The 25,847-nt window shown below is 56.5% G+C and overlaps 6 protein-coding genes across 6 annotated transcripts; all 6 read left to right on the top strand.

The window, feature by feature from the left end:
- Window positions 1-255: 255 nt before the first annotated feature.
- LDBPK_323060 (ubiquitin hydrolase, putative) lies at window positions 256-4,281 on the top strand (the record flags this gene model as incomplete). Its single annotated transcript, XM_003863671.1, has 1 exon — window positions 256-4,281. One exon carries the CDS (start codon window positions 256-258, stop codon window positions 4,279-4,281), a length of 4,026 nt encoding a protein of 1,341 aa, XP_003863719.1.
- Window positions 4,282-6,807: 2,526 nt separating this feature from the next.
- Window positions 6,808-8,664, top strand: LDBPK_323050 (hypothetical protein, conserved; the record flags this gene model as incomplete). The annotated part of the gene is made up of 1 exon (XM_003863670.1): window positions 6,808-8,664. The coding sequence occupies one exon, from the start codon at window positions 6,808-6,810 to the stop codon at window positions 8,662-8,664; it is 1,857 nt and encodes a 618-aa protein (XP_003863718.1).
- A 2,343-nt stretch (window positions 8,665-11,007) lies between these two features.
- LDBPK_323040 (hypothetical protein, conserved) lies at window positions 11,008-11,883 on the top strand (the record flags this gene model as incomplete). Its single annotated transcript, XM_003863669.1, has 1 exon — window positions 11,008-11,883. The coding sequence occupies one exon, from the start codon at window positions 11,008-11,010 to the stop codon at window positions 11,881-11,883; it is 876 nt and encodes a 291-aa protein (XP_003863717.1).
- An 876-nt stretch (window positions 11,884-12,759) lies between these two features.
- Window positions 12,760-14,094, top strand: LDBPK_323030 (hypothetical protein, conserved; the record flags this gene model as incomplete). The annotated part of the gene is made up of 1 exon (XM_003863668.1): window positions 12,760-14,094. One exon carries the CDS (start codon window positions 12,760-12,762, stop codon window positions 14,092-14,094), a length of 1,335 nt encoding a protein of 444 aa, XP_003863716.1.
- Window positions 14,095-18,831: 4,737 nt separating this feature from the next.
- LDBPK_323020 (hypothetical protein, unknown function) lies at window positions 18,832-20,613 on the top strand (the record flags this gene model as incomplete). The annotated part of the gene is made up of 1 exon (XM_003863667.1): window positions 18,832-20,613. One exon carries the CDS (start codon window positions 18,832-18,834, stop codon window positions 20,611-20,613), a length of 1,782 nt encoding a protein of 593 aa, XP_003863715.1.
- Window positions 20,614-22,411: 1,798 nt separating this feature from the next.
- LDBPK_323010 (phosphatidate cytidylyltransferase-like protein) lies at window positions 22,412-23,893 on the top strand (the record flags this gene model as incomplete). Its single annotated transcript, XM_003863666.1, has 1 exon — window positions 22,412-23,893. The coding sequence occupies one exon, from the start codon at window positions 22,412-22,414 to the stop codon at window positions 23,891-23,893; it is 1,482 nt and encodes a 493-aa protein (XP_003863714.1).
- Between the last annotated feature and the right edge of the window lie 1,954 nt (window positions 23,894-25,847).

Genomic DNA, 25,847 nt, shown 5'->3' with positions numbered 1-25,847 from the left:
CTCTACGACCCGTCCTCACACGAGTTCATCAACATACAAATTGACTGCGGGCACCCCGAAGGAGCGCCCCCTTGCCCAAAACGTAGCACAGGGTGACTTGAAGCGTTTTCACAGGCTTAAACCCGTTCTTTTGTTGTTTTCAGCTGTCCCGTCTGATTCTCTTTGCGCTTCTCGCACGAGGTACACTTGTCTTCAACTCGGGCAACTACATACCCAATTGCACGCGCTCACTCGCAGGACGACGATCGCGCCGCCATGAGCTCTGAAGGAGCTCTGAGCTCTGGGGACGCTATGGAGGAGATGGAGCTGAAGGAGAGAAACCACAGCATTGAAGGATCTTCGTTTACCGCCACTACCCGTGACAGCTTCGCCTCTGCAGAAGAAGACTCGACAGCATCACAGGTCAACGAAGAAGCGTGCATGACTACCGGCAAGCCGAGAACCATAACTTGGAATGGGACGGCTACGACAGCGCATGACTACACCGCTGCTTCTACGGCTGAAACGGATGACGAGGAGAATGCTGCCGTGGCGGCGCAGCCGCAGCTTCCGCTCGACCGACTCCAGGCTTATATTCAGGCGCTTGTGGGAAACATCTTGGAGAGCCTTCGCGGGTTCGACGGCAGCATCACATGGCTAAAGCGCTCACACTCGGCCATCGCAGCCCACCTGGACGGCATCAACGCCGGGGCTGTTCCGGCCGCAACGGAGGAGTTTAGCGTTGCCTGGTTCGGTATCGCAAGCGCTGTGCTGCATGACTTGATCCAAGAAAGCGTAGCGGACATTTTCGCTCTCGCGACGCCGCCGCTTCTGTCCAGCGAGAATGAGGAATCAGCGCGTGGGTTGTGCGTGACGCCGCACGAGCTGTCCGTTGCCTTTGTCTCGGGTTTGCAGAGCATTGTTTCGGAGGTGATGAATGACGGCGGGTGCCATGGCTCGGGTGGCAGCCACCACTTCAGCCGCTACTCCTTGCGCAGTTTTGCCCATGTAAAGGAGATCAGCGAGATGAGCCGCCGTCTCATGGAGGAACACTTGACGCAGGGAGCACACGTGCCGCACGCGCTGCGCAACAAGTACAGCGACGATACGACCCCTATCGACTGCAAGGAGGACCTCTGCTCCATTCTCCAGAGCACTGCTGATGCGTGGGTGTGCAGCTTCTTTCCAGCCTACCAGCAGCGCTCTCGCAACCCAACAGAGGTGGCGCCGTTTCTGTGGGGGGAGGAAGAGGACGCCTCGCGCCTTAACCTGGAGCTGTTCTTTTACTGCTTGTACTTTGCTTGTCAGCAGCGGAGCTTGATGCAGAACAGGGAAGCTCTTCCGCGCGGCGTTGTGGTGCCGACGGCGTGGATGGAGCAGCTGCTGAGGTGGTCCACGCAAGCGAAGGAGCAGCACTGCTTGGCCTCACCCGGGCCACACCCACCTTTTCCGGGCCCGATCGACACGTTCGCGCTCATGACGGTCTCGCCGCACGACCCGCGCCGGCACTGGCTTTCTCTAGACTCGGAGCGATACCAGGTGATTCCAGAGACTCTGTACAACTCCTTCTTTGACTTCTTTGGCACCGGCCCCAAGTACGTCATGTATGGAGCCTTTCCTCTGCGGGAGCGCTGTCTCCTCATGTGGAAGCCGCTTCCGCTGACCGTGTTCACGACATTTGAGTGGTGGGAGCGGAACGAATCGGACGGAGCGCTTGACAAGTACAGCGTAGAGGTGCCCGTGGAGGAGGCACTCCTGCATAGCGACATGCGCGAGGTGTGCCACCTCGCCTGGGGCGTGATGAGGGAGGAGGAGGGCATGATGTCGGACAAGGTGGCCAGAGTGTGGTTTGCGGCAATCAACGGAACCGACACGGTGCGCATCTGCTGCAAAGGCCTCTACATGCTTTCCGTGAAAACAGGTCCGTTCACGATTGCAGAAAGGGGGGATGGGATGGACGTGACCGTGCAGGAGATATTGCAGCAGCTGCGGCGGCGCATCGAGCAGTATATGCCGGAGAGCGTGGAGGAGTGGAGGCTGCAGACGAGCGGGAAGGTGCTCTTGTCCCTGGTGCTGACGCTGAACAACACAAACGGCGACGACGGCGGAGGCGAAATTACACGCACGATGGAGGTGGCAGCACACCAATGCGGTGTGTGCGGCCTGACCAATGTCGGCAACACATGCTACATGAACAGTGCCCTTCAGTGCTTGTCGAATCTCACCTCCTTCCGCACGAAGCTTTTGACGCTTCCCATTTCGCACTTTTCACAGGCGGTTATAACTCCGCTGCTCATTAGGCTGCTGACGACGATGTGGTCTGGGCAGCACTCCTTCGCGGAGACCCGTGAGCTTAAGGAGCAGATTGGTATGCGAGTGAAGCGTTTTTCTGGCTACCAGCAGCAAGATGCAAATGAGTTCATAGAAGTGCTCCTGGATCACCTGAGTGAGGAGATCAATCTCCTCTCGGAGCGATGCTACCGACAGCGCGAGGACAGCGACAAGGCGATCGCGACGCAGGAGCTCTCCACCATCTTCTGGAGCAACTTCTTGGAAAACAACAAGTCGTTCATACCGCCCCTCTTCTTCCACCAGTCGAAGACCGTCTTCACATGCCTCACGTGTGGGGAGTGCAGCACCGTCTTCGACAACAACGTCACGCTCTCCGTCAGCATCAAAGACCCGCCGCAGCGGCGCGCCATGAGCGTGGATGTTATGGTGGAGCTAAGCAAGTCTGACGACGCGGCCGAGCCCGTCTCACACAGCGGCTTCATGGCACCGCTGTTTCGACCTGTGAAGGGGGGCACGGCCCGTGCGCACGCGCTGGTGACGCTGAAGGTTCACGTGCTGGTGCAGCCAGACAACACGGTGCGCGAGCAGGAGGTGGAGGAGGCGCTTCGACAGCTGCTGCTGAGCAATGCCAGTGCTAGCAGAGAGGTGCTGCGCTTTTTTCTGGACGGCTCTGCAGATGAGATGACTGCGGAGGAGGAAAAGCAGAGGGCAAGGAGTGTGGCAGCGCGCGTGCAGGTGGACGTGCGCGTAATGGACATTCCTGATCATGGTCGCGTGTTTGCTTGGGCACGGTGCTACCTGGCGAGCGCAGATCTGAGCGTGGCATCTGCGCCGCCACCGACTACAGTGGGTGCAGCAGGGGCGCCTGCGGCACGTGTGTGGTACTTCATGAAGGATGCACCGCTTCCCTCCACGACTGCCATAATAGGCACCCCGGTTTGGATCGACGAGTTTCCGGCGTCTTACGGTGCGGAGCACCCGCAGCCTGCGGCCGTGGATGCCGCCGACGCGGAGGGTCTCGTTTTGGCCAGCGAACCCCGTGACTGCATGACCGCCTACGCGGAGCACATCCGCCCGCGCTCTTTAGAGGTGGCGACAGCACTTCTTCAACGCGTTCCAGAAGACGAGACGGACGAGGTAGCGCTCTTCACTCCCACAGAGACTCTAAGCGGAGGGGCAGGGTACGTCACGCCTCCATCCCACAAGCACGAAGCCAAAGGAAAGCTGGCGTCCGCCAACGACGCCGGCGCAGCGGCTGCATCCATTGAGCGAGACATCAAGATAGTTCAGCGCATTCTCCGCAAATCCACAACCGCCAGCGTCACAAAAACCACATTCACGGGCGACGACATTAACACAGATGCGACAGGGAGCGAGGCCTGTGAAAAGGCGCCAGCTTCCACGGCGCTGACGACCACCATTGTCGTGTGCATCCAGTACGACTCTGCCAAGTATCAGCTCGTTACCGACGGACGGAGTTCGGATGCCTTTGGACTCCGCGGCGTAGGTAGCGACATCACCCCGGAGGTGAAATGCTCGCTGCACGAGTGCTTGTCGCACTCTATGCAGCCGGACCTGCTGCGGGGCGAGGATGCCTGGTTCTGCAGTCGGTGCAAGGAGTTTCGGGAGACGAAAGTGCACCGCACCCTCTTCCGTCTGCCCCCGTGCCTCATTGTGTCCTTTAAGCGCTTTAAGATGCACACGTACAGCGCCGACAAGAAGAACACCACAGTGCAGTTCCCCAGCGAGCTCGACTTTGCGCCGTACCTGGACCCCGAATCCGCTGGACTTCAGACGGAGGGCACGAAGTACCGCCTGCGCGGTGTGGTGTACCACACCGGGTCGCTCAGCTTTGGGCATTACACTGCGGCCGCCTTCAACGATTCCGTGAAGAAATGGGTATACTACAACGACACACACGCGACGATCGACAGCTGCGACGCCCCAGCGCCGAATGGGGCGTACATTTTGTGTTTTGAGCGCGTTGAAGCTACGGCAAGTCCAGCGTAATGCTGCCCGCCCTCTGCCAGTCTCTACTGGAGGAGGGGGGTGTAGGCATAGTGGTAAGGAAAGGACGGGGGAGAGGGGGAGGGCACTGCTTCACGCAGCAGCAGGCGAGGGACTCGTACGAAGAGTGAGGATGGAAAAAGGGAGGAAACAAACCGTCAGTGTTTTCTTTTGCGTGTGTGTCTGTTGCGCGCACACACACAGATGTGCGTCTATAAAGTCTCGATAGCTCACCTCTGTGAGGAGGGTCTGTGAAATGCGCCAGACATCTGTGAGGTGGCCATCTTTTATTACTTCTCACCCTTTCGCTCAGCCCCTTCCCACCCTGTCTCCCTCGCGCTGCCATCTCTTCCCTCATGGAGAGCGCGTTGTGCAGAGGAGGAGGATACCGTGAGACAGGTGGTGGTTGTGGGGGAGGGCCCTGCTTTTACCACTGCATGTGCGTGTCTGTAGTTGTGTGAGCGTGAGTGAGACTGTGGCGCAAAGGGGTGAAATAACTCACCTGCCTGCTTTCTCTCTTATCGTTCTTGTGGCGTGTCGCCTGTGGCAAATGCCGCTTTTTTTGTGATGTTGCCCTTTCTTGTGTGATGTTGTACGTGATGTGAGGAGTGCGCTTCTACTTTGGGGCTTCTTTCTTTGTTGCATGAAAAAAAAAACGCTTGTGATGGGAGAAGGCCGAGGGGAAGAGGGTAGAAGGCCGGAAGGGGCGATGGGACCTTGTGGAGAGCGGGTGCGACTGAGATGCAGCAACCGCGGATGTTTGCGGTTGGTCCTTGCTCGTTTTCTCTTCCTTTCTTGATGCTACTCTTTCTATTCGCCCTCTCACTGATTCATTCTTCGGATAAGTCGTTGTCGCGTGTCAAAGACGGAAGGGATGGGGTGGGGGTGGGGGCACAGCACCTTTTTATCTGCCGGAGGGCGCCGTGCCGAGGCGGTTGATGGCTGATCGCTGACCTCGGTGCGTGAATGCGGGATGATGAGCTGCGCTAAGGTCCTCTCTTTCGTTTTCTTGGTTCTCTTTCGCGCACCTCATGTGATGCTGCCGCTGCTGCAGTCTCCCTGTTGATGCCGATCGCTTCTCTTACATTTTCTCCCTTGTATTGTTTTCCGGGCTGGCACGTGTGCATTTTGTGTTTGTCTCGCTCCCAAGCTCGGCTGTTTCTACCCTCGTCTTTGCTTTTTCGTGTACGCGTGTGTCTTCTCCCCGGACTCCCTTCTTTCCTCTCCCCTCGCCCGCTGCTCACTTTTGTTCTTTTTTCTTGCACCTTCCTGTGGGTCTCTCTCGCTTCCTATTTCGAAAAGACTGCCTTTATCGATACTTAAAAAGAGCACTTGGAAAAATAAGAGGGCACTTCCTCACAGCATACGCGCATGCAAGCTCCTCCTCCTCGCCACCAAGCGAAGGCGAATGCATATCCCCCCTTCACTCTCTCACTCCCCCGAAAAAAAAGGCGCCCTCATTCTTTCATTCACCGTTTCACCTGTATTCCTTTCAAGAAGATGGAGATGGGGTATGGAAGCGAGAAGCACGGCCACACGCAGAGGTGCTGACGTGCCCATGCAAGGCGGTGCGAGACGCATTCAATGATCCGGTGAAGGGAATACAAAAAAAATACGAATGAAGGTGAGCGTCGTTATGTGTATCGGCATGTTGTATGTACGCTGTTTCTTACTCCCTCTTTGCGCAGAGAAACAAGGAAAAGCAAAATAGAACACAGTGTGCTGTCATTCGTTGTGATGCTGCGGTGAGGGCCTTCGAGTAATAATCTCGAGCTCGCGGTGTCATGCTTCTGTTTCCGAGTGCGGTAGCTTTCTCCTTGCGGCACTTCCTAGGCGATGACGTCAGCTGAGAAGGGCGTGAGAAACTCTTGCAACAGCAGAGAGGAATGTGTGAGCACCGTGACCTCTCTCTGCGTCTGCAGTCCTCCGTTCCACACATAGTTTGCACTGTGCACATACCACCACACTCTACGTGTCTTTTCGCTTTACTGCAATCTCGTCTTCCTTTCCTATTTTTCTTTTCTTACTCGTCCCCAACGCCCCCCTTCACACACACACGCACACACACACACACACACACACACACGTACGTGCGCCTACCACCCCATTGCGCGCGCACCCGTTTCCGTGCAACTGTCATCAATGCCACGAATCTACGAAGTCAGGACGGCCAGCCGTGTTTTTCTCCGCCCCGCTTGCACTTCGCTGACTTCATTGCTCCGGGCTGTCCTTTTCTGCCGCTAGGTCCAGTTGTCTGACGTTTTTTTTTATTTTTTTTTCTCTCGTGCTCTTCTCCGGCACGGCGGTCTCCTCCCCCTCTCTCAGCATATCACATCTGCGTCCTGCACTTCACATTCTCTTTCAACTTCTTGAAGGCGGGGGGCAGTGCAGAACAGAGCACGCCATCCTCAGGTCCAGCGAAAAACGACACCCTTGCGGAGGCATTGTACCTCTCGCCGCTGCCTCCTCTTCCTCCCTCCATTTCGTTGGTCGACAGGATCATCCTGACGTACATTGGCGGACTTGGTCATGTCAGTGGTGGCCGCCAAAAAGAAGGGCGCAGTGTCCGACACTCTGCGCCACTCGCAGATAGCGGATGGCATCCTCGCTGCACAGGACCAGGGCGCGCGTCAGCAAGAACAGATCCTGCATATAACCGAAGAGAACGACCAAATCAAGAAGGAGATCAGTGCTCTCTCTGGCACGCATTACGACTATGTCAAGGCGGATAAGCTGGCGTCGTTGCAGAGCGATGTTGAAGGTCTGGAGCGCCGCTACCAGTTTGAGAAGATGCGCAAAAATGATCTGACGAAGCGGTACCAGCTGGCCCGCATCGACCTCCTCCAAAGCCGCAAGATGAAGGGCGGCATCAATGTAGAGAAGGAACAGGCAGCGGCGGTGCAGCGCCAGGTCGACATTCTGGAGAGCCGACTGGATCAAACGTTAGGTCAGTTCAACGATGCTCTGTCGTATAACAAAGAGCTGCGCGACCGCATCGACGTCATTCGAGAGGAGCGTCGCGTGTTCCTGCGCGTGCACAAGCGCATGGAGGACGATTTGAAGACGAAGAAGCGCCTCATGGCCGAGCACATTGAGAAGTCGAACAGGGATATGGACGATCGCGACGCGCAGCTGCGCGAGGTGGAGCGGTTGCGCGCCGCGCTGGCCGAGCAGCGCCAGGCCTACACCAATCAGCTGCGCGACCTGGACACCGCCATGATGGACATCAAGGCCATGCGCGATGAGCAGACGGAGATGCAGCTCGAGCTGGAGGCGCGCGAGTACGATTTTGACGAGCGCATGGGCGACACGAAAGCTGCCCGCGCTCAGGAAGAAGTGGTCACCTCCCGGCGAGCGATTGGCGCGTCGGTGCCCGGCAACGGCGAAGAGCCGGTCTCCACGACGGGTGGGGAGGACGACGAGGACGACACACACACATTGCTGTGTGTGGAGAGAGAGTCCGCCACCATAACAAGCATTCTTGCTCAGATCAAGGACGACCTGCAGACAGACGATATCGACGAGTTGCGCGCAAAGTACTTGCACACAGGCGACCTGAACTTCTCCATGTACAAGTACGTCAACGAGCTGTCTGCCAAGAAGGAGGCGCTGAAGGACAGCATCCGCGACCTTCAGCGTCTTCTGAGCGAGGAGGACGACAGCGAGCGTCAGCACCGCGCTCTCATCAAGGGGCTCGAGGAGGAGCTGGCAGGCACCGAGTCCAAGCTAGATGAGATGAACTACGCGACTGTGCAGTTGCGCGACGCCGTGCAGCGTACCGCAGCCACGGCTGAGGATGTGTATGCGCACATCGGGTGCCCGCAAATGGCCGATGGCGCTGTGGAGGGTGAGGAGAGGTGCACAGAGGCCAACATGAAGCAGTTCCTCGGCACTATTGAGGAGCGCGCCACGCACATCTTGATTGCCTTTCAGCGCCACCACCAGTTTTCCGCGAACTCGCGCACCTCGGTGGCGTCGTCTTCTCGCGTCACCCGAGATCTTCAGTCTCCGAAGGAGACTGTGCAGAATTTGGAGGAGGAAGACAATGCATTAACTGCCAACACGACAGACTCCCCACACGGCGAAACTCTGCAGATGGCAGAAGACTGGGAGGTGGAGGAGAGCCCCATAATGCCGATTGCCCCCCAGACAGCCCATAGCGCCGTATCGGCACGCGATCTTGTGCGTATGATGGAGCTGCCCAGCGCCAGTCTGGCTGGCGGGACGACAGATCGCGACAGTAACCTCTACGCTGACCAGGATGACGATCACATCGTCTCGCACGAGGACATCCGTAAGCAGATGGAGGCCCGCCTGGCTACGATGCGTGAGCGTGAGGAGCGCAACCAGCGCAAGAAGAAGGACGCAGCTCAGAAGGCCAAGTAGGTGACAGCATGCCAGCAACACGGCAGCCACAGCCAGGTGAAAGCAGAGAGATGGATATGCTGGGGAGCAAGAGCGTAACGCCGCCCTCGTGTGTGCGTGCAGGTGCGATCTTGGTGCCGGAGGCAAAGTGCCCAGCGAAACACACACACGTACACACACACAGTGCACGGCGATGGACGCGTTAGCTTTTCGCACCGCTTCCTGCTTCTCTTTCTTGCGCGCACCACAGCTCGTTTCACGTCTGCCAGCACCCCCTCTGAGCGCTTTCCATTTCTTTATCATGTGATGTAGAGCTCCACAGTTGAACGCTTCAAAAGGAGGTTTGAAAGAGGCGGGGCATGCCGGGGAGGCTAGCAGGCGTGTGTGTGGGGGGGGGGAACTCAATGATAGTCCGCGTCACTCAGCGACATAAACATTCACATGCAAACGCACATGGTCACACTTAAATGCCACATCCGTCGCGTCATGCACACACACACACACACAACACTGAAGGGAAGAGAGGAGCCGCGTCGGCAGATCCAAACGCGCGCGCGCACACACACACACAGTGAAATGAAGGGAGACGGTACGCAGCACAAGAAAAGAAACTAGAAACGGAGGAGCTTGGAGAGGGGGCGATGCATCAAGCGAGAGCGAGGAGAGAGCCACTGCAATACCCGTGCTCATACACGTAACTATGAAAGGGACAGACTTCATGAAGGAAATCTTTTCTTGTATGTGTGTGCGTGTGTGGACGCGGCTTTTGCATGGGCGCCGCTTCTGTTGCTCTCTTTCTGTTTTTTTTTTTTTTGAACATTTTCTTCTGCGTCTGACTTGCGTGCATCTCTCGACTTCATTTTCGTGGGTGCTTGTATCACAAAAAGCAAACAAACAGACGGACAAGACGGCAACAACGGCAACAAAGCAGTTCTGTGGTTGTCTTTGGGCGTTTCTATGTTGCTACAGAAAGCGTCTGGCGGTGGCTTCGGGTGAGTATAGGCTGGCTTTGGGGAGTGTTCGTTTTTTCTCTCGTTCGCTTTCATTTTTTTGTTTTCACTCTGCTTCTCTTCACCCATAGCCACCACCACCACCACCACTGCCCCCACGTCATCCACACAGAGGCTCACGCAGGGCGTTGTTGTTCCTTCTCTCTTCTCCACCCCTCTATCTGTCACGTTTGTGTGTCTTGTTGTCGCGTTTGGTTTTGCATTATTGTCCTTGACCCACGCTCTTTTCTGTTGCCTTATTTTCTTTTTCGTTTTCCCCTCCTCACTTCTCTCCGGGGACGCAAATGACTCGCAACCGTATGTTAGCTGAGTAGCGCGCACACACATATCATGTATAGTTCACGCCCCATCCCTGTTCTCTGTTGTCCGTCTCCGCCTCCTCTTCCCCCCATTCCCGGGCCTTTCTCCTCCTTTTCGTCTCTCGTGTATTTCTTTGTCTCTCGGTTTGGTTCTCTTTCGTATGTATTCAATTTGCTCTTGTCAACGTAACACACACACACACACACAAAACAAAGAGGCGAACGACACCAACGCGCCGCAAACCGAATCGGCTCCTTGGGACTCCCTTCTTTGCTGGCAAGGGACTGCCGCCTCCACCTTCTGCCGCCCCCCTGTGCGTGCACTCCCCTGCTTCTTGATGACCGCACCCTTGGCGCTTGTCTTGTTAGCGGCTGTGGGTGGGATAATCAGGGCTGTCGAGGTGTGCGTGCGGAAAGACGGTGCGCGAGAGACATATGAAGTCTCTTCAAAGCACATCCATTTGTGCCCGGTTTTCGTGAGTCGCCAGTCGCCAGCTCGACGGACACACGCACACACAGACACGCACACGCGGCATCGTGTGTGATGCAACGGTTGCATCAGACAGCAGTGGTGCGATGACTGGCTTGTGTGCATGGCCGTTCTGTGAAATCGCCACTCGCTGCCTCTGTTGCATGTAAGGTCAAGAGCTCTTGCTGTTAATGACCCGGGTTTTTTTGTTCGCGTCAGCAGATCAACTCTAGATACCTTGTTATTCTCTCCTCTTTTTCGTCGTTGATGTATGCATACGCGCGCTAAATCTGCTCTGGACATTCGCGGCAAATTGTGTCTTGTGCTGCACCGTGGTCACATGGTCATTGGTTGTCTCGTTTTCTCTGTGTTTGACACGCTACCCCTAACGATGCGTCTGAGTTGTTTATAATTTGCATGTGCGTGGAACATTCTGTGACGCACACTGGATTCGCACATACCCACGTTCAACCACACGCACAAACACACACATACGTCACCCTTCGCAACTTGCCGGGCATAGAACGTCTCCATTCGCTCACAGTCTCACAAGACACCGTCAAGACTATAAGGCACGCCTGACAAGATGGAGGAGCGCGGTGATGCCTTGATGGCGGAGGCGGAGAAACAGCTGAAGAAGCGCTCGTGGTTCTCGTCGAGCGACACGAAAGTTGATGAGGCACACGACACGTTCCTGCAGGCTGCCACGCAGTACAAGGCCGCTGGCAATTTCGCGAAGGTGGCCCAGGCGTACAAGCGCGCCTCTGAAATGTCCCTCAAGAACAAGAGCGAGAGTGACCAGGCGGTGGAGATGGAGGAGGCAGCAAAGGCATTCGTCAAGGCCGGCGATGCAAAGTCAGCAGCAGCCCTGCTCAGAGACGTGGTGGACATGTATGACAAGGCTCAGAAGTACACAAACGCAGCCAAGGCGTGCGCTGCGCTGGGCGACATAACCATGGGCGACGAGGCGATGCGGTGGCTGCAACAGGCCGTGCGCTACTTCCGCAATCAAGGTGCAAAGGTGACGGCCTCGGAGATCGTGCTCAAGATGGCGGACATGAAGGCGCGCTCTGGCGACTACGCCGGGGCGCAGCAGATCTACGACCATCTTGCCCGCGAGGCGCTGGAGGACCGTGTGGCGCGCGGCAACGCACGCAAGCTGTTCTTTACGACTCTCTTGTGCCAGCTGGCCCTCATGACGCCGGAGAGTCTTATGGAGGATGTAGACGTGCTCGAGGAGCGCTTTCAGGAGTACCAGGAGCTGGACACGCAGTTCAACATGAACACACGCGAGCACATGTTTGTGACGGACGTGATTGCAGCGATCCAAGGCGAGGACACGGCAATGTTCGACGAGGCGGTTCGCGAGTACGACTCCATCTGCCCCCTGGACGACCTTCGCGAGAAGATGATCCTCAAGGGGAAGCAGGCTCTTCGCGAGCGGATAAGTGACCTGCGGTAGGCGAGGGTGCTGAGCACTGCACAGGCTTCTCCCACCCTTTCCCACCCTCTGCATCCTCCTTTTCTCTCTACGAGGGCCACACTTTTCCTTCTCTTTTTGTTTTTTTTTTTGTTCTGTCGTCTCGCTTCGGTCCTGTTACTGGCTCTCTCGCCCTACGGCTCTCATCATCATCATCTATCGCTACGACGGCTCACTTCCCTATCTCCGCTTTCCTTTACTCGTCTTCTCACGACACGCTCCTCGTGGCCTTATTGCTATGCTTGCCTTTTTGTTTTCCCTTTACTGCGTGCATGTATGTGTCCGTGTCTGCGTGACGAGTCCACAGATCAGACATCAGAAGTAACAAAGACGATATCCAAACAGCAACACCAGCAAAGGAAGTCATTATGGGCAAAGTGGAATGCATCCAAGCAGTCGCGACACGCAACCGCTGGGAGGTGGGGTCCGCTTCCCTCTTCTTCGATGTGAATTTCCTTTTTCCCCTCTTTTTTCTTTTGCGCCTTCCATCTTTCCCCCGCCGCATCACGTCCGTCCTCTACCTTCGCTTCTCTCCGTCTCCACCTCCCCGGCTCTTTCTCATTCACGTGTGAATGCCTGCGACCGCGCGTTTGTGCTTATTCGTGTGCCTCTTTCGCTTTCTCCGAACCTGCCGGGCCGCTCCATCGCTAGCTTCACTGCGCAACATGGATGCACGGGGCCGACACAGCGCCTGTAGACACCTCTTCCAAACTCACATGCGTTGAGGGAGCTTACCATCCACTGCACCGTGGCGTTCGCTTGTCTCACATCCGCAAGTGTTACTTCATTTACTGTTGAAGGGCGCATCTTCTCTCCGCTTCCGCACGTTTATTTCTTTTTTTTTTCCGCTGCACCGCCATGCCATCCTCGTACGTGTGCGTTCTCCACTCCAGCAATGGCTACTACACGGACGATTTAGTCGGCAACGCGCTGCGTTGTGTGCATGCGCTGCAGTGCAGCTTGCGCGCCGGCGCACCTGACTTCATTCCATCCATTGCCGTCTTCTTTGCGGACCCGCACAGAGGCGTCAAATGCGTGTACTCTTCGGCGGTGCCAGACCGCAACCATGCCTTGGATCGAGTGGGGGCTACCTACCCCGTCTTGTCAGATGCGACAGGGTCGGTGTTCTCACCCGATGAGGACGGTGGGGGCGGGTGGAGGGGGGGTGACACCGCAGAGAGGACCGTCGCCTTTGCGCAGCTTTTTCGTTTGCGCTCTCCGCAAATTCTTCAGCAGGCGATACTGAGTGCAGTACAGGAACACAACAGCACCGTGCCAACCGCTGGTGCAAAGGCGGACGCATCATCCGTGAAGGGGTTCAGTGAGACTTCCCCTGCACCCTCGGCATCTGCGTCGCCGTCTTCCGATGCCACGAGCATGTGGAGCTCTCTGGCGGGGGCACTACTGGCCTCGCTCTGCTATCTGCGCGCGCACCCCAGCAGCGCTTTTCGGGCGGCGGATAGGGATGAGGCAGACGGCGAGGCCGGAGAGGCACCTGGCGAAGCGGCTGCCGGGGACTCCTCCAGCAGCGATGCCGTGAATTCTGCACCTCCGCCGCGCAGTGCTGGAAGCGTTCTTGTGTTCAGCGACGCGAAGGCAGCTGCCGTGCCGCCGTACAGTGCGGAGTGCGCTCTCGCCATGACAGCTGTGACAGCGAGCAAGATGGGCGTGACTGTGTCGTGCTTCGGTGAAGCCGTGCTGCACACCGACTCGACAGAGAACCGCCTCGTGGCGCTAGCCTCCAGCCTCGGTGGCTTCTGCGCTGGCCGGTTCAGCTTGCATGACCTCGGCCACCTGCTGGATGGTGCGAGTGCTGCCGTCTCGCTCATCGGCAACCGGCCCCGTCAGAGGCGGGACCGTATTGCTTCCCAGTACGTCGTGGGGCCTACTATGCTGCCGCAGACGCCTCTGCGAAAACGTCGCGCGATGGATGCTGCTTTGGCAGAGAGCTCAACGGCGGATTTCGAGAAAGCGACGACGGAAAAAGCTGATACCGCCGTTTCCTTTGGCGCGCAGGACGACGAGCACGCCTCCTACCTGGGCTGGTTGTGCCCTTCATGCATGGCGGTTATTTATCGTCCCTCAACAGAGGTCGCCGGTGCCACGACCTCGGATTCCCGCACCGAGGACGGCGGCGGCAGCGGTACGGACCAGGGGATGGGTCCCAGGTGTCCCTATTGTAGCAAGGTGTGAGCATAGCGGAAAAGGAGGTGACCACACTCCAGCTCTTCTCTTGCAGCTCGTACGTGCACTGTTTTTTGTTTTTTTCTTGGCGACACTTGCGCGACTTGCGGTGCCGGGCACATGGGCAGCTATGCAACCCGAGCGATGCCTTTTGAGGATGGCCTGGTTCTGCTTTTCGTTGTTCTGCTCATGCTCGTGTGAGCCTCGACATCTTTTTTTTTTTTCACTGTTTGCCTCGTTTGAGCAGGCAGGCGCACATGCACATGTGCTCGCAGCCACGTGTGTGAGTATGTGTGCGCGTGTGTGGCAAGACACTAAGGCGAGGTGCGGAGCGGTTCCACTGGAAGTGAGGACGAGAGCACGTTTGGTAGCGGAGTTGCACCCTCGCTCGAGGCATCGGGAGCTGGTCTTCCTTGCGCCTGCTTCCATCTTCAATAGAGAGCGGAAGCTTGTGTTGGCAGAGGGCGGAAGGGGCGCCATCGAAACAAAAGTAAGAATAACAGAGACTGCGTCTTGCAAACGGGGCAGGTGCTTGTCGCGCCCTCTCTCGTATGTGTGTTTGCAGTTGTGCCATCCCTTCTACACTTCAGAGTGGAGCTTGCATCCTCAGCTGATCGCATGCCTTCCACAAGCGACGAGTGATTTTTGTTTCCTTGCCCACCTACACCTGCACAAATATATGCTTTCTCTTTCCTCGCCATATTCTGGCGGCTTTTCATTGCTCACTTTCGCCCTCTCTCCCTCTTCCACCATGACGCACACACACACACACACACACCTTCCTCCTGGACGTACTGCTCAAACACAGGTAGTGTGCGGGATACGTAAGCACCCTCCTCCTCCTCCCTCTCCCCCTCACCAATCTACTTAACAAGCAATAAAAGGCTCGCTCTGTGCACGCATACAGGCACACTCCTTCGCACACGCGTATAAATCCCCTCCGCGGACGCACATGCATACGCATACGAAAACAAAACCACGTCGTTCTCCGCCTTGATATTCGCACTTTTTCTTCTTTGATCTTGCTGCATGTTTGACCGTCTGCGGTGAGTGCCCTCCTCTTCCCGCTTTCTCTTTCTGTCCTTCGTTTTTTATTTTCATTTTGCGCAGATAGCAAAAGAGGCAGCATATCTGCGCTTGTGTCTGTGCCTATACCGCACCGCCATACAGCGACGGACGAGAGGCGCCCACAGAACACACGGGGTCTCGCTGTCTTCGGCCCCCCTCTTCCCTCGACCTGTTTGTCGAGCGGTACTTGTGTCGTTCTCGTCGACGACACACACACACACACACACACGAAAACGCACGCACGAGTCACTGCTCTTTGACTTACTACCTCTCAACTACTGCTGCTGCTGACTCCTTTTCAACTTGGTCATTCTGCTTCACTGTCTTTATCTTTTTGTATCAGTGTTTTATCAGTGCTCTCTTCTAATTTCGTTCGCAATTCAACCCGCCGCTCCCCTCTGTCTCGCGCCCACCCAACCTCACCGACGGGAGCTTGGTCGACTCACTGTTGTTTTGCGCCACGGCTGCGGTGGGCGCTTCTTTCGTTCTTTGTTATCATTTTCTTGTAGTTTTTTTTTCGTGCGCGTGCGGTTCGTGGGCTTTCGTGATCTGAGCTGCCTCCCTCTCTCTCATTTTTTCTTTGTTTGGTTGTCTCTGTTTTCTGCGCTGCGGCTTCCCCATCCACCCCCTTCTGCTGCCTTTCCGGCTCCTCAGGAGCACGTCCAGCCAGAGTTTCGTCTCTGTCCCACCGCCGCTCTTCGTCATCTTGCCTACCATTCGCTGATCATCTCTGTGCTTACTCTTCCTTTTTTGACGGTTTCTCTCCCGTCTGGCCAGAAACGCACTAAAAGAGACGCAGACGCGCGCCCACAGCTTTCTACTCTCCCTCCAGCCACATCCAGATTACATACGCGCGCATCGCTATTCGCTTCCGGTTGCCTTCTCCACTTTCTCGAGCGACGCCATTGACATAGATAGCGAGGCAGCCGCGGCCTCCGCTTGTTTGTGTGTTCGTTCGCGTCCGTGCATGCAGCGCTATCTTTCTCTCGTTGCTTACCTGTTCTACTTCTTTTTCTCAGGCGTTTTTTTTTTCTGTTCGTTCGTTCTTGTGTCTTGGTGCCAGCGGCCTGCGAAGTAGTGAAGCATCCGTAACGGTACGAGCACCTACCACGTAGGGGGAGGGGCTCAGCGGAAGCAGGAGGAGAGCACACACGCGAAAAGAATAACGACGGCGTGAACACAGGCGCACGTTTCTGTTGTACTCATTTTTTTTTTTTCATTTTTTTGTGTGTTTGTGTCTGTGTGATCTCCCTCTTGTCTGCTCCCGCATATCCACCGCCACGCAGGCGACTTAGAACTAAAAGAGGGGGCTGCAAGAGCTGCGAGAACAAAGGGAAAGTCGAAAAAAAAAGTAGAACTGGCAGCTCAGCTCAAGGCAGTGTAGAGGTCATCGTGACGTGGTGGGTGTGCTGTTGGAGTGGCTAGTGCAGAAAGGCGAGCATCAACGCATCAGCACCCCCGGCCCACACATACGTTCATCACGTCGTCTCTTTTTTTTCTCAGTGCCGCTGCGTATTTTCCTCCTTTTACTCTCGCTCTGTGGCAAAAAGAAGACACCAGCACGCACACGCACACAGACAGCGCTCCGCTCCCACATTTTATTTTTCTTTCCACTTTACCTTGTTTACTTTTTTTTAGTGCTGTAGACTACGGGGCTCGTCTCTCCCTCTCTCTTCTTTGTTGTTTCTTCCGTCTTTTTGTTTATCTTACTCTTTTGATATACAGCTAACTGAACTAAGTAAAAGACGGGACAGCGTGCGAAGAGGGCTGAATCGGAAGTGACAAATAGAGGCTACGGACGGTGCGAGCGTGAGGCCGTGCGATCAACATAGACAGAGAGCAAGAGCGATTAAACAAAATAAGAAAAAAAAAACACAGAGGACCCGCACACGAGCTCAGCACAGCGCATTGGAATTGTCGCCGCCTCTGTGTCTCGCACTCTCTATTTCGTCGCCTCCGTCTAAGGTGCACCCGTTCTCTCTGTCTCCTCTCTCCCGTCCCTCTCTCTCCGTGTTTGTGTGCATCTGCGGTCGGTTGGATTTGCGCGACTTTGGTTTCTTTGTTTTTTTTTCTTCCGCTTGTGTTGCGCGGCCTTTTTTCTCTTACTCGCCCCTCCTCTTCCGCTCAAGCTTTCGCTGTGATCGCTTCGTTGCCGGAGTGCTCCTCTCATTCGTCGGCGTTTTCTTTTTGCTTCACAGCTCGCACACACACATATATATATATATACTTGATTTAGTTTTTCTCACCGTCTCCTTGTTTCGCCATCCAAGCGGACGAAGTGGCAACGAAAAGGAGGAGAGGGCTGAACGCAAAGAGATCGCTAATACACACACAGGTGTGCGCTGCCTTCGTACACGCGCACACCTGAAAATAGAAAGGCACCTTCATTTGTAGGTGAGCCTATTTTCAAGTCAGCTGATTGAGTACGCAAGTACCCGATAAAGCCACTTTTTTTTTTTGCTGTCTCGTTTCGCTTTCTTGCGTGACCTCCTCTTCCTCCTTGCTTTACACTTTCTCGTACGTGCTTGCGCGTGTGTCTCTCTCGAGCTCTGTTTGCCCATTTAAAAAGGACATAGGTGTGTGTGTGTGTTTGTGTGTGTATGCTTGTAGCGCTACAGTCTGTTTCTGTGCGTGTATTGAGAGACACACCATAGCGTGTTGATCTTGGGTCAGGTGTGTCTTCCGGGCTCATCTCCCCACCTGCAGGGTAGCGTCTTGGCTCTGCAAACATCAGGTGTGTTCATTTTCTTAGTATATTTTGCTCGTTTCGCTGGATTGTATAAGTGTGGCATTCCGTTCTCTCTTTTTTCACCCTTTTTTTTCTTTGTGCGTGTGTGTGAAAAGTGTCGGTTCTGCATTGTCTCCCTTTCCTCCCCCCTCTCCCCTCTCCTCCCTCCACCGTTCTTCCTCCCTTTTCTTTCCTTTTGCTTGTCTCCTGAGTGTAGGCCGCCCTCCCCCTTTTTGTCTTTGTTCGTTTCGTTGGTGAGCAGGTCGTTTTTTATATTTCGTTTCCTTTTGTGGTTGTGTTGCCTCGAGCTTGTGCGCTTTTCTATCATTTGACTGCGCCTTCCTGTTACACCTAACTTCCTTGTGGTGGGGGGCTGCGGTGTGTGTGTGTGTGTGTGTGTGTTGCGTACGGCCGCGATGCTTTCCTCTTCTGATCACAGAGAGGACAAGTCCCTGAGCAGCCATGGAGCGGGCTCGTCGAGCAGGGTAGACGCGGCGGCCGCTGCGTCGAGTCCACCCACGAGCCCGTGCGCTTCTTCCTTTCCTGACGAGGGCGCAGTGGTGCCGCGAAGCTGCGATCGCAACTCCTCCTCGTCGACGCGCCCGACGTCCCCGTGGCTGGATCGCCGTAGTTCCACCTCCACAAGTCTAGACGCCGACGACGAGGCCGACGAGCAATCTCCAGCGAATCCGTCAGAGGCTGCGCCGACACCGTCGCCCTTGCCAGCGCTCACGTTGGACTACGGCCACCGTCAGCGGACAAGCGACGGCTTCCAGAACGCATCCCAGCACGCCGCAAACGACACTGGTGAAGTTGCTGATACGAATCCCACAACAAACACAAATCCAGATATGCATGAACAGCTGCAGTCGGCCATGCCTGCCGACGCCGCTGCATCGAGGGCGAAGGGGAGTGGTGCACTCGTGCAGGCTCTTGTGCGGCGGAGGTCCATGAAACCAGGTCCCTCGCCAAACTCGTCTCGCCTCGAGCTGGGAAGCAGCGAAACTGCACCCCACTTCTCGTCAAAGGCTTCCCTTTCCGAAGCTCTACTCCTCTCTGCGAAAGCTCGCGCTCCATCGGCGCAGCCCACGAGTTCCACTACGCGCAGTCCCCCTGGCGAAGTGGCAGCAGCCACACGCGCTCCTGCTGCAAGTGCGGTGTCTACCGACTCAGTCGTACCCGCTCAGGCACATAGGTCTCACGACGACAGCGACGACGCCACCAATGGAAGTGGGACCTCAAGCCCGCCGGCCCTATCCCCATCACTTGCGACAGCGACGGCCGAGTCGCTGGGAGGCCTGCCAGTCCTGCATACCTCTGGTACACCACCGTCTCCGCTGGCGAGGCGACTGCGACTGCCCTCGCGGACGGCGGTGGAGCTGCAGCACTTCGGCTGCTGCGTCTTCTTCTTCCCGGCCCCGTTTGTGTCGTGGCTGTTTCCACTGGTGGGTCACGTGGCCATCAGCAACGCTGAAGGGTCGCGGCTGTACACGTTCGAGTCGTCCTACTACGTCCGGGAGGAAAAGCTCATATCGGTGCTGGATCGCGTGCTGCGTGAAGAAGGGCAGGAGCAGCACACCGCCTCGCTGCTGCAAGAGGCCCCGCACTTGGGGAGCCGAGTGGACCTGTCCGCGCTCCCCATGACGACCTCTCTGCACTCCTCTACGCGGTCACAACTGCCGGGGATGCCAATGGCAAGCGATGCCTCGGCTTCAGACACAGCCGTGACGTCGCCATCCGATGCGAGTGCAGGGTCGCGGCTACGGTGCAGGACGACAAGTCCGGTGTTCCCTCCACACTGTAGTGCACGCCCACCGCGGCGCACGGGGCGTCCAAGGTCAGCGGCTAGCGCACCAGCTTCCGGCCACGCGCACACGCAGTGCGTCCGCATTTGGGATCTTAAGCCGCTGCTGATGGAGAGTCGCGGACGTCGGACCCGTCGCACGCCGTGCGGGTTAACCACTCAGGGCGGTAAGCAAGCCGCTGCAGTGTTGTGGGAGCGCTTGCAGGAGCTGCTGCAACCGACAGAGGTCTCCACTGCATCGATGCAGAGAGCATCGACTGCAGGCGGTGCCGCAAGTAAAGCATCGTTGCCCACTCCCCCGACGTCGAGCGTGAAGCGTCGGTACGCGTCAGAGTACCACAGCGACGATGCGGACGGCATCCGGTCAGCTCCCGGCATGAGCAGCAGTGGCGAAGAAGAGGGGGAGGAGTACGAACTGCTGGACGCAGAGACAGCTCGTTTCTACAACAGGAACCTTAATGCAACCATCCGCCTCTTCCGTGGCAGCGCTGACGGCAGCATCAACTCGCCCGATGTCGTGCTGCAGCACCACAGCTCCTTCTCTTTTGTGGGCTTCGTCCTGGAGGCGTGTGGTGTGGGTAGCCAGGGAAAGCCGAGTAGCTCTGTCTCCGCGCCGAAATCACCCGCGAAGGAGGCAGCTAACAGTGGAAGTGCAGCTGCATCCACAAGTCCCCCCGCTGCCACGAACAGGCCAACGACCGCTCCCGCATCCGATGACGCTGTGCCCGGCGAGAGCCTCAACTCTGAAGGGGAGATTCACTGGGGTGTGATGAAGTTGCTCTTTCACGTGTCCGTCTTTGGCAAGTGGCATCGTGGTGAGCGACGCCTGTGGCGCGTGGTGCACGGCGGCAGCATCACAAGTGCTTCCATTCTCTGGGCGGCGATCATTGCCTTGGCGTACCACTACTTCACGATCCTTTTCTTTTGAAAGAGGACCCGCGTTGCGTGAATGGCTGGCTGTGGCAGCGGGGTGGCGGAACGGGAAAGAGGCGCAACCCAAGAACAGATGGAGAGCGGGGGGTGGCGCCAGGCACGACGGATCTCAAGTTCGACGAATCGGAAGCCAAGGTAGTGTGAGGGGGGCGGATAAGGAGGCACCACGCCTTTTTGTTTTCTGGTGTGCTGCGTCTAAATGCTCCAATACAGCGATGGCCGCATGGACTTACTCGGCAGGCTCTGCAAGAACAAACTCCCCACTCTTTTTGTCGAAAATCTTCGCAGCCTCTGGAGAGCGGCTCATCTCTCCACTGCCGCTGCTGTTTCTGCAGGTGGGAGGCTGCCATTCCTCCACAATTGTGTGGCTCGCTTTCTTCTTCCCCTCATATCCCTTTCCACCGGATGCTCGCTTGATCACCATGGGCTTTCTGTACTTTGCTGTTTACCCTTTTCCCCGCGTTTTGTCAAGCATGCGTATGTATATATATATGTGTGTGTGTATGTTTTTGCGGGCTTGCGTTGTGTGCCTGTCTCCTTACCTGTATTTGGTTTGCTTCTTTACCCTTTCCTTCTTTTTGTGTTTCATTCCCTGCTGCTTGCTGTTGCTGATGCTGCCTCTGATGACGATGGTGGTGGTAGGCTGCACCAGTCCATGGATGCATATATGCGTGCTGGTGCCTCTCTATGCGGGTGCTCTTTCTTTCTCCTGTGTTATCCGCTCTGTTTCCCACCGATTATGTCACTCTTCGCCTTCGCTCTTCTCTGGTGATATTATGTCCGTGTGCAGCAGCGGCAGCAGCGGAGCCGGCAAGGCGCAAACCTCCGTCGGGGCTTTGAGGACACACGCTTTCATCGTGAACGGCGGCAAAACGAGGACGGTACATGTATTTTCTCTGTCGCTTCCTTGCTTACGCTTGCGGGGCCTCGCTTTCTACGTTTCCTTCGCTTCCCTCCGTCGTTATCGAGAAGGCAAGCTATAGTGCTTTTCCCGAGCGGCGAGATGTGTCCGCGCGGCTGACACGCGACTGGTCAAGGCGATTGCTCAAACGAGCACGCTCAAGCAAGTGCGCTGAAAGCGCGACCCACCGTGCCTACGTAGACGCAGACACACACACGCACACACACGCGCTTGGCGTCCACTTGCCCTCGAATGCCACCCCGTCACCTCTCACATCGCGCGCGACAGCTCACTCTTCTTGCACACCTTTCCTCTCTGCCGCGCTCTTTCCACCGGATCCTTTCGGCTTCATCTTGGCGCTCTTGCATACCGCTGTCGCGGCGTTTCTCTTCTGGCAACGGGCTCGCACGCGCCCCCTTCCTCGCCCACGAATCAACGACTACGCAAAGGGTTCACTGTTGTCACAGAGTAAAGGCTCAGATCATCGATTCACTTTCATGCCAGTAGACGATCAAATACGGAAGATTCGTAGAAACCGCATAACAGACCGCGTCCACCGTTGTAGCACTGACGAGTCGCGCACATGTATACACCCCTCCCTTGTGTCCCTCAAGTCCTTCCCACTAAGTTGTTTTGTTTATCCGTGTTGCTCTCTTTCTCCTCACATTATCTATTCGCGAAACATACATATATGCCCAAGAGGTGCTCGTGAGGTGCTCGTGGATCCCACTGCTTTAAATACACGTGCGCATTTTTTCACTGTTTCTTTCCTTTCCTTGGCTCGTTTTCTTTTTTTTTGGCGCTCGCGTATTGCGCACCGGGGCCACAGTGGTCTCTCTGTGCAGCAGCACGCTTTCTTCCCATTCTTTCTGCTTCTTTTTCCAGCTAAGAAATGGACGGTTACAGAACGGCCGCGGGCCCACCTGCAAAGGGGAGCCCGGCACGCAACCGGATCGGTCTCACCAACATTCAGATGCGGACGGTGACCATCTGCATCGTTGGCCCAGCTGTCCTCGCCTTCAGCGGCTATTCGGGGCGCTGCGCCGCACTTCTCGCCTTCTTCGCCACGTTCATGTGCGGCATCGAGTGGAGCGGCGTTAAGCGCCACCTCAAGGTCGCACTGCTCATGTCAATGGAGAATACAGCGATGCCAGCGCCTCAATCGCCGATGCTGCCTCTCACAATGCTGGCCGACCTGGTCGCTCGACCGCCGCCGCCATCGCCTTGCATTGAAGGGGTACCACTCTGCCCCGAAGAGTACGACCTGCCAGTGGCCCCCATCTCCCTCTACAATGTTCTGAAGCACCTTGGCTGGGCGCTGCTGCCGCTTGCTGCATACAGTGGCGAGCAGACTTTTCTTGTCACGCTCGAGTTCTACTTCGTCGTCTTCGTCGTTGTGACGCTGACGGCGCATAATCGGCTGGAGCTCAAGGTGGAGCAAGCAATGAAGCTGCTGAGCCAGCAGTTATCCTCCGGCTCGCAGGACAGCTCGCGTGGGGCGGCCAGCGCCGTTTGTAACGGCGGCGGCGCCCCCACCGCCGCGGCAGCATGCAAGACTGAGCCGGACCTGTCTCGGACGGACCAGAGTGTGGCGAAGAAGGAGCGGGTGGCCAAGGCACAGCGCGACTACTTTCTCTCGATGGAGCTGCACATGATCGCAGAACGGCAGCCAACGGAGCAGTTCCTTGATTTCTGCCTTGATATCTTTGGCATCGTGTGGATTGCTGGCATCGCTACCCCGCTCTTTGTCTACCACATCACCGACGTCGGCCTGCCGTGGCTTTCCTCAACGTTGATCGGCAACTTCGCGAACGACATCGCCGCGCTGGTGGTGGGGCGCAGCCTCACCATGCTGCGAGAGCGATACGGGAAGATCTACGATGTGACTGGCGAGGAGCCGCCAGCCACGGGGGCGGCGAACCAGCCGAGGAAGCGGCCGCTAAAGGAGGCGAATGGGCTCGTGAGGATGCTGCTGCGCAGCCCGCACTATCTTAACCGCGCCATTAGTCCGAACAAGTCAGTGGAGGGTGCCGTGGCAGGTGTGATTATGAATGCGGTCAGCTTTGCTGGCCTCATGTTCTGGTTTTACCGGGAGTTGTGTGCTGCGCCGGCGGCAAATGTTGTGGACCCGGCGTTCCAGAACGTCGCTCTGTGGCTACTCCTCGGCACCATCATGGGAGTGCTCGGTGTATGCGGGGATTTACTAGAGTCCCTGCTGAAGCGTGCTGCGCGCGTGAAGGATGCGGGCTTCATTATCCCAGGGCATGGTGGCATTCTGGATCGTGTGGACGGCATGTTGCTTGTTTTCCCGTTCATGCACTGTGCCCTGCGCGGCATCATGAGTCTGTCCAGCAACTCGGGAAATCGTCGCTAGTTCTTCGCGGCGTAACGGGGTCATTGTGCAGGCGTGTACTTTCAAATGCCACACTAAAGACGTTGCCTGTCTTTGTCGTCAGCTCAGGCTACTGGACAGCCGCGATGATAGTTGGGAACCAACCGAATAAGACAAAAGCTGAAAGTGCGGTGCATCCGCTGCGAGGGGCACTTGGAGCTGTACATAAGGTAAACCCCTAGTACTTTATATTTCTCGTTGCTGGGGCGGCGGCGCAAGGCGAAGATGTGAGGCGGTCACCGGCGGGCCTCCACTGTGTGCGGTGCTGGCGGCGTTGTGTGCGTGTGGTGGGGGCGGGGGTCTGCATGTAATTGTCTTGCGTTTCTTCGCGTTACGGCTTTATTATTTAGTCACCTTAAGCGGATGTTGTGAGGACGCCTCGGTGTGTGGTGTCAGGGTCCCGTACCCTCAACTCTGTGTGGAGAAGCCAAGCAACCCCCCCCCCCCCTAATTCCTGCTAGCGCCAGAGCCACCTCTCGTGGTGACAGGGTCAGGTGCCTACGACGTAGAGGGGATGTCAGAGCCATGCATCACTGCTGATGTGCCGGCGGTGGGGTCCTGGATGGCGTTGCGTCGGAGCCGCCTGCGACAGTGAACACGTATGTGCCATCCATGTGATAGGCAGCGTGTCCGCGCGACTGGAAATGCATCTCACCTCCGGCCCTCACACTGCCTGCTGGTGTGGGGAGTCTGAGCAACCCCGAGGATGATGCGCATCAGGTGGCGATCGGCATAATGTGAACCGCTGTGAGGCAACCGGCGGAGAGGGTGGGCAGAATTCGAGGCAGGGGCCGTGCTCGGGTGACTGAGTCGGCGCATTGCTGTAGCACGTGCCCACGGCTGCTTTGCACGACGCAAGGTGGGCCGGAGGCGGGCGGGTAGAGCGCAGTTGAACCCCTGCTGTATGACAGGGAATAGACACGTCGATGAACGGTAAGTTTGGCACACCTTTTTGTTGTTTTCGCTTCTCGTTGCTCTCCGGGGGATGCATAGAATGCCTGCGTGCGTATGAGAAGAGGTAACAGACGGGGTGCGAAGGCTTTGCTTGGTTATAGAAGCTGGGCTGAATTTCGCGCGCGCGCGTGCGTGTTCCTGTGCAGAAACGGAGGTGCATGTGTTCTTCCGTTGCTGCATGGCGTATCAGGCCTCACTGTCGAATGCCTTTCCAAGATTTACTCTTGTCGTTGACATCTTTGTGCTTATTCATTTGACTACGTTGTGCATGCCTCTACACGCATCGCACTGCCCTTTCCATTTTTTGTTTTGTGTTTTGTTTGGCCTCGTCTGTTTGGGGATGTGGAGAAACTGACGCACACACCCACACCCACACTTGCACATGCATAACGCAAAGAGGTGAGGAGGAAACCCCGAACGAAAGCACACACACACACACATACACACGAATTACTCGCGTGTGAGAGAGCTTTTTATGCGTTCATCTAGTCGCGCTTGTATACTCGTGATGTGCGGGGTTTACCCACCTCACATAAAGGCACCCGCTCCTTTTCCCTGTCCGCTGCTGTGTGTGATTCCATGTACTTCATCTTTTCGAACCGCCTCCGTCGTTCTGTTTTTTTTTTTTTTTCAGATGGCTCCCGTCTGTGTCTCTTCCTCTTCTTGTGCGGTACACCTATGTACCGACATCCCCCCATGCTCTATTCCCGATTGCGTGGTACTCGTGCGTATGCGTGTGTGTCTGTATGTTCCTCTCTTTGTCGGTGTGTTTGCTATGAATACATATCCGCTCAAAGGTGCACGTGCGCGCTCTCTCTCTCTCTCTCGCTGTAATCAAATGCAAACAGTAAGAATAACCACCAATAACCCTCCTACTCCTTCTCCCCCCTCCACGCCCCAAAGAATAAACCAGGGGAGGCCCACAAGGAAACAGTGTCCATCCGCTATGAGTAGTGGGCCAAGCGTGACTGTTTTCGTGCTT

The sequence above is a fragment of the Leishmania donovani genome, chromosome 32, assembly GCF_000227135.1.
Source record: "Leishmania donovani BPK282A1 complete genome, chromosome 32".
NCBI classification, from domain to species: Eukaryota; Euglenozoa; class Kinetoplastea; order Trypanosomatida; family Trypanosomatidae; genus Leishmania; species Leishmania donovani.
The sequence above is the reverse complement of the archived record's forward strand: the minus strand, read 5'-3'. Positions and strand labels throughout refer to the sequence as shown.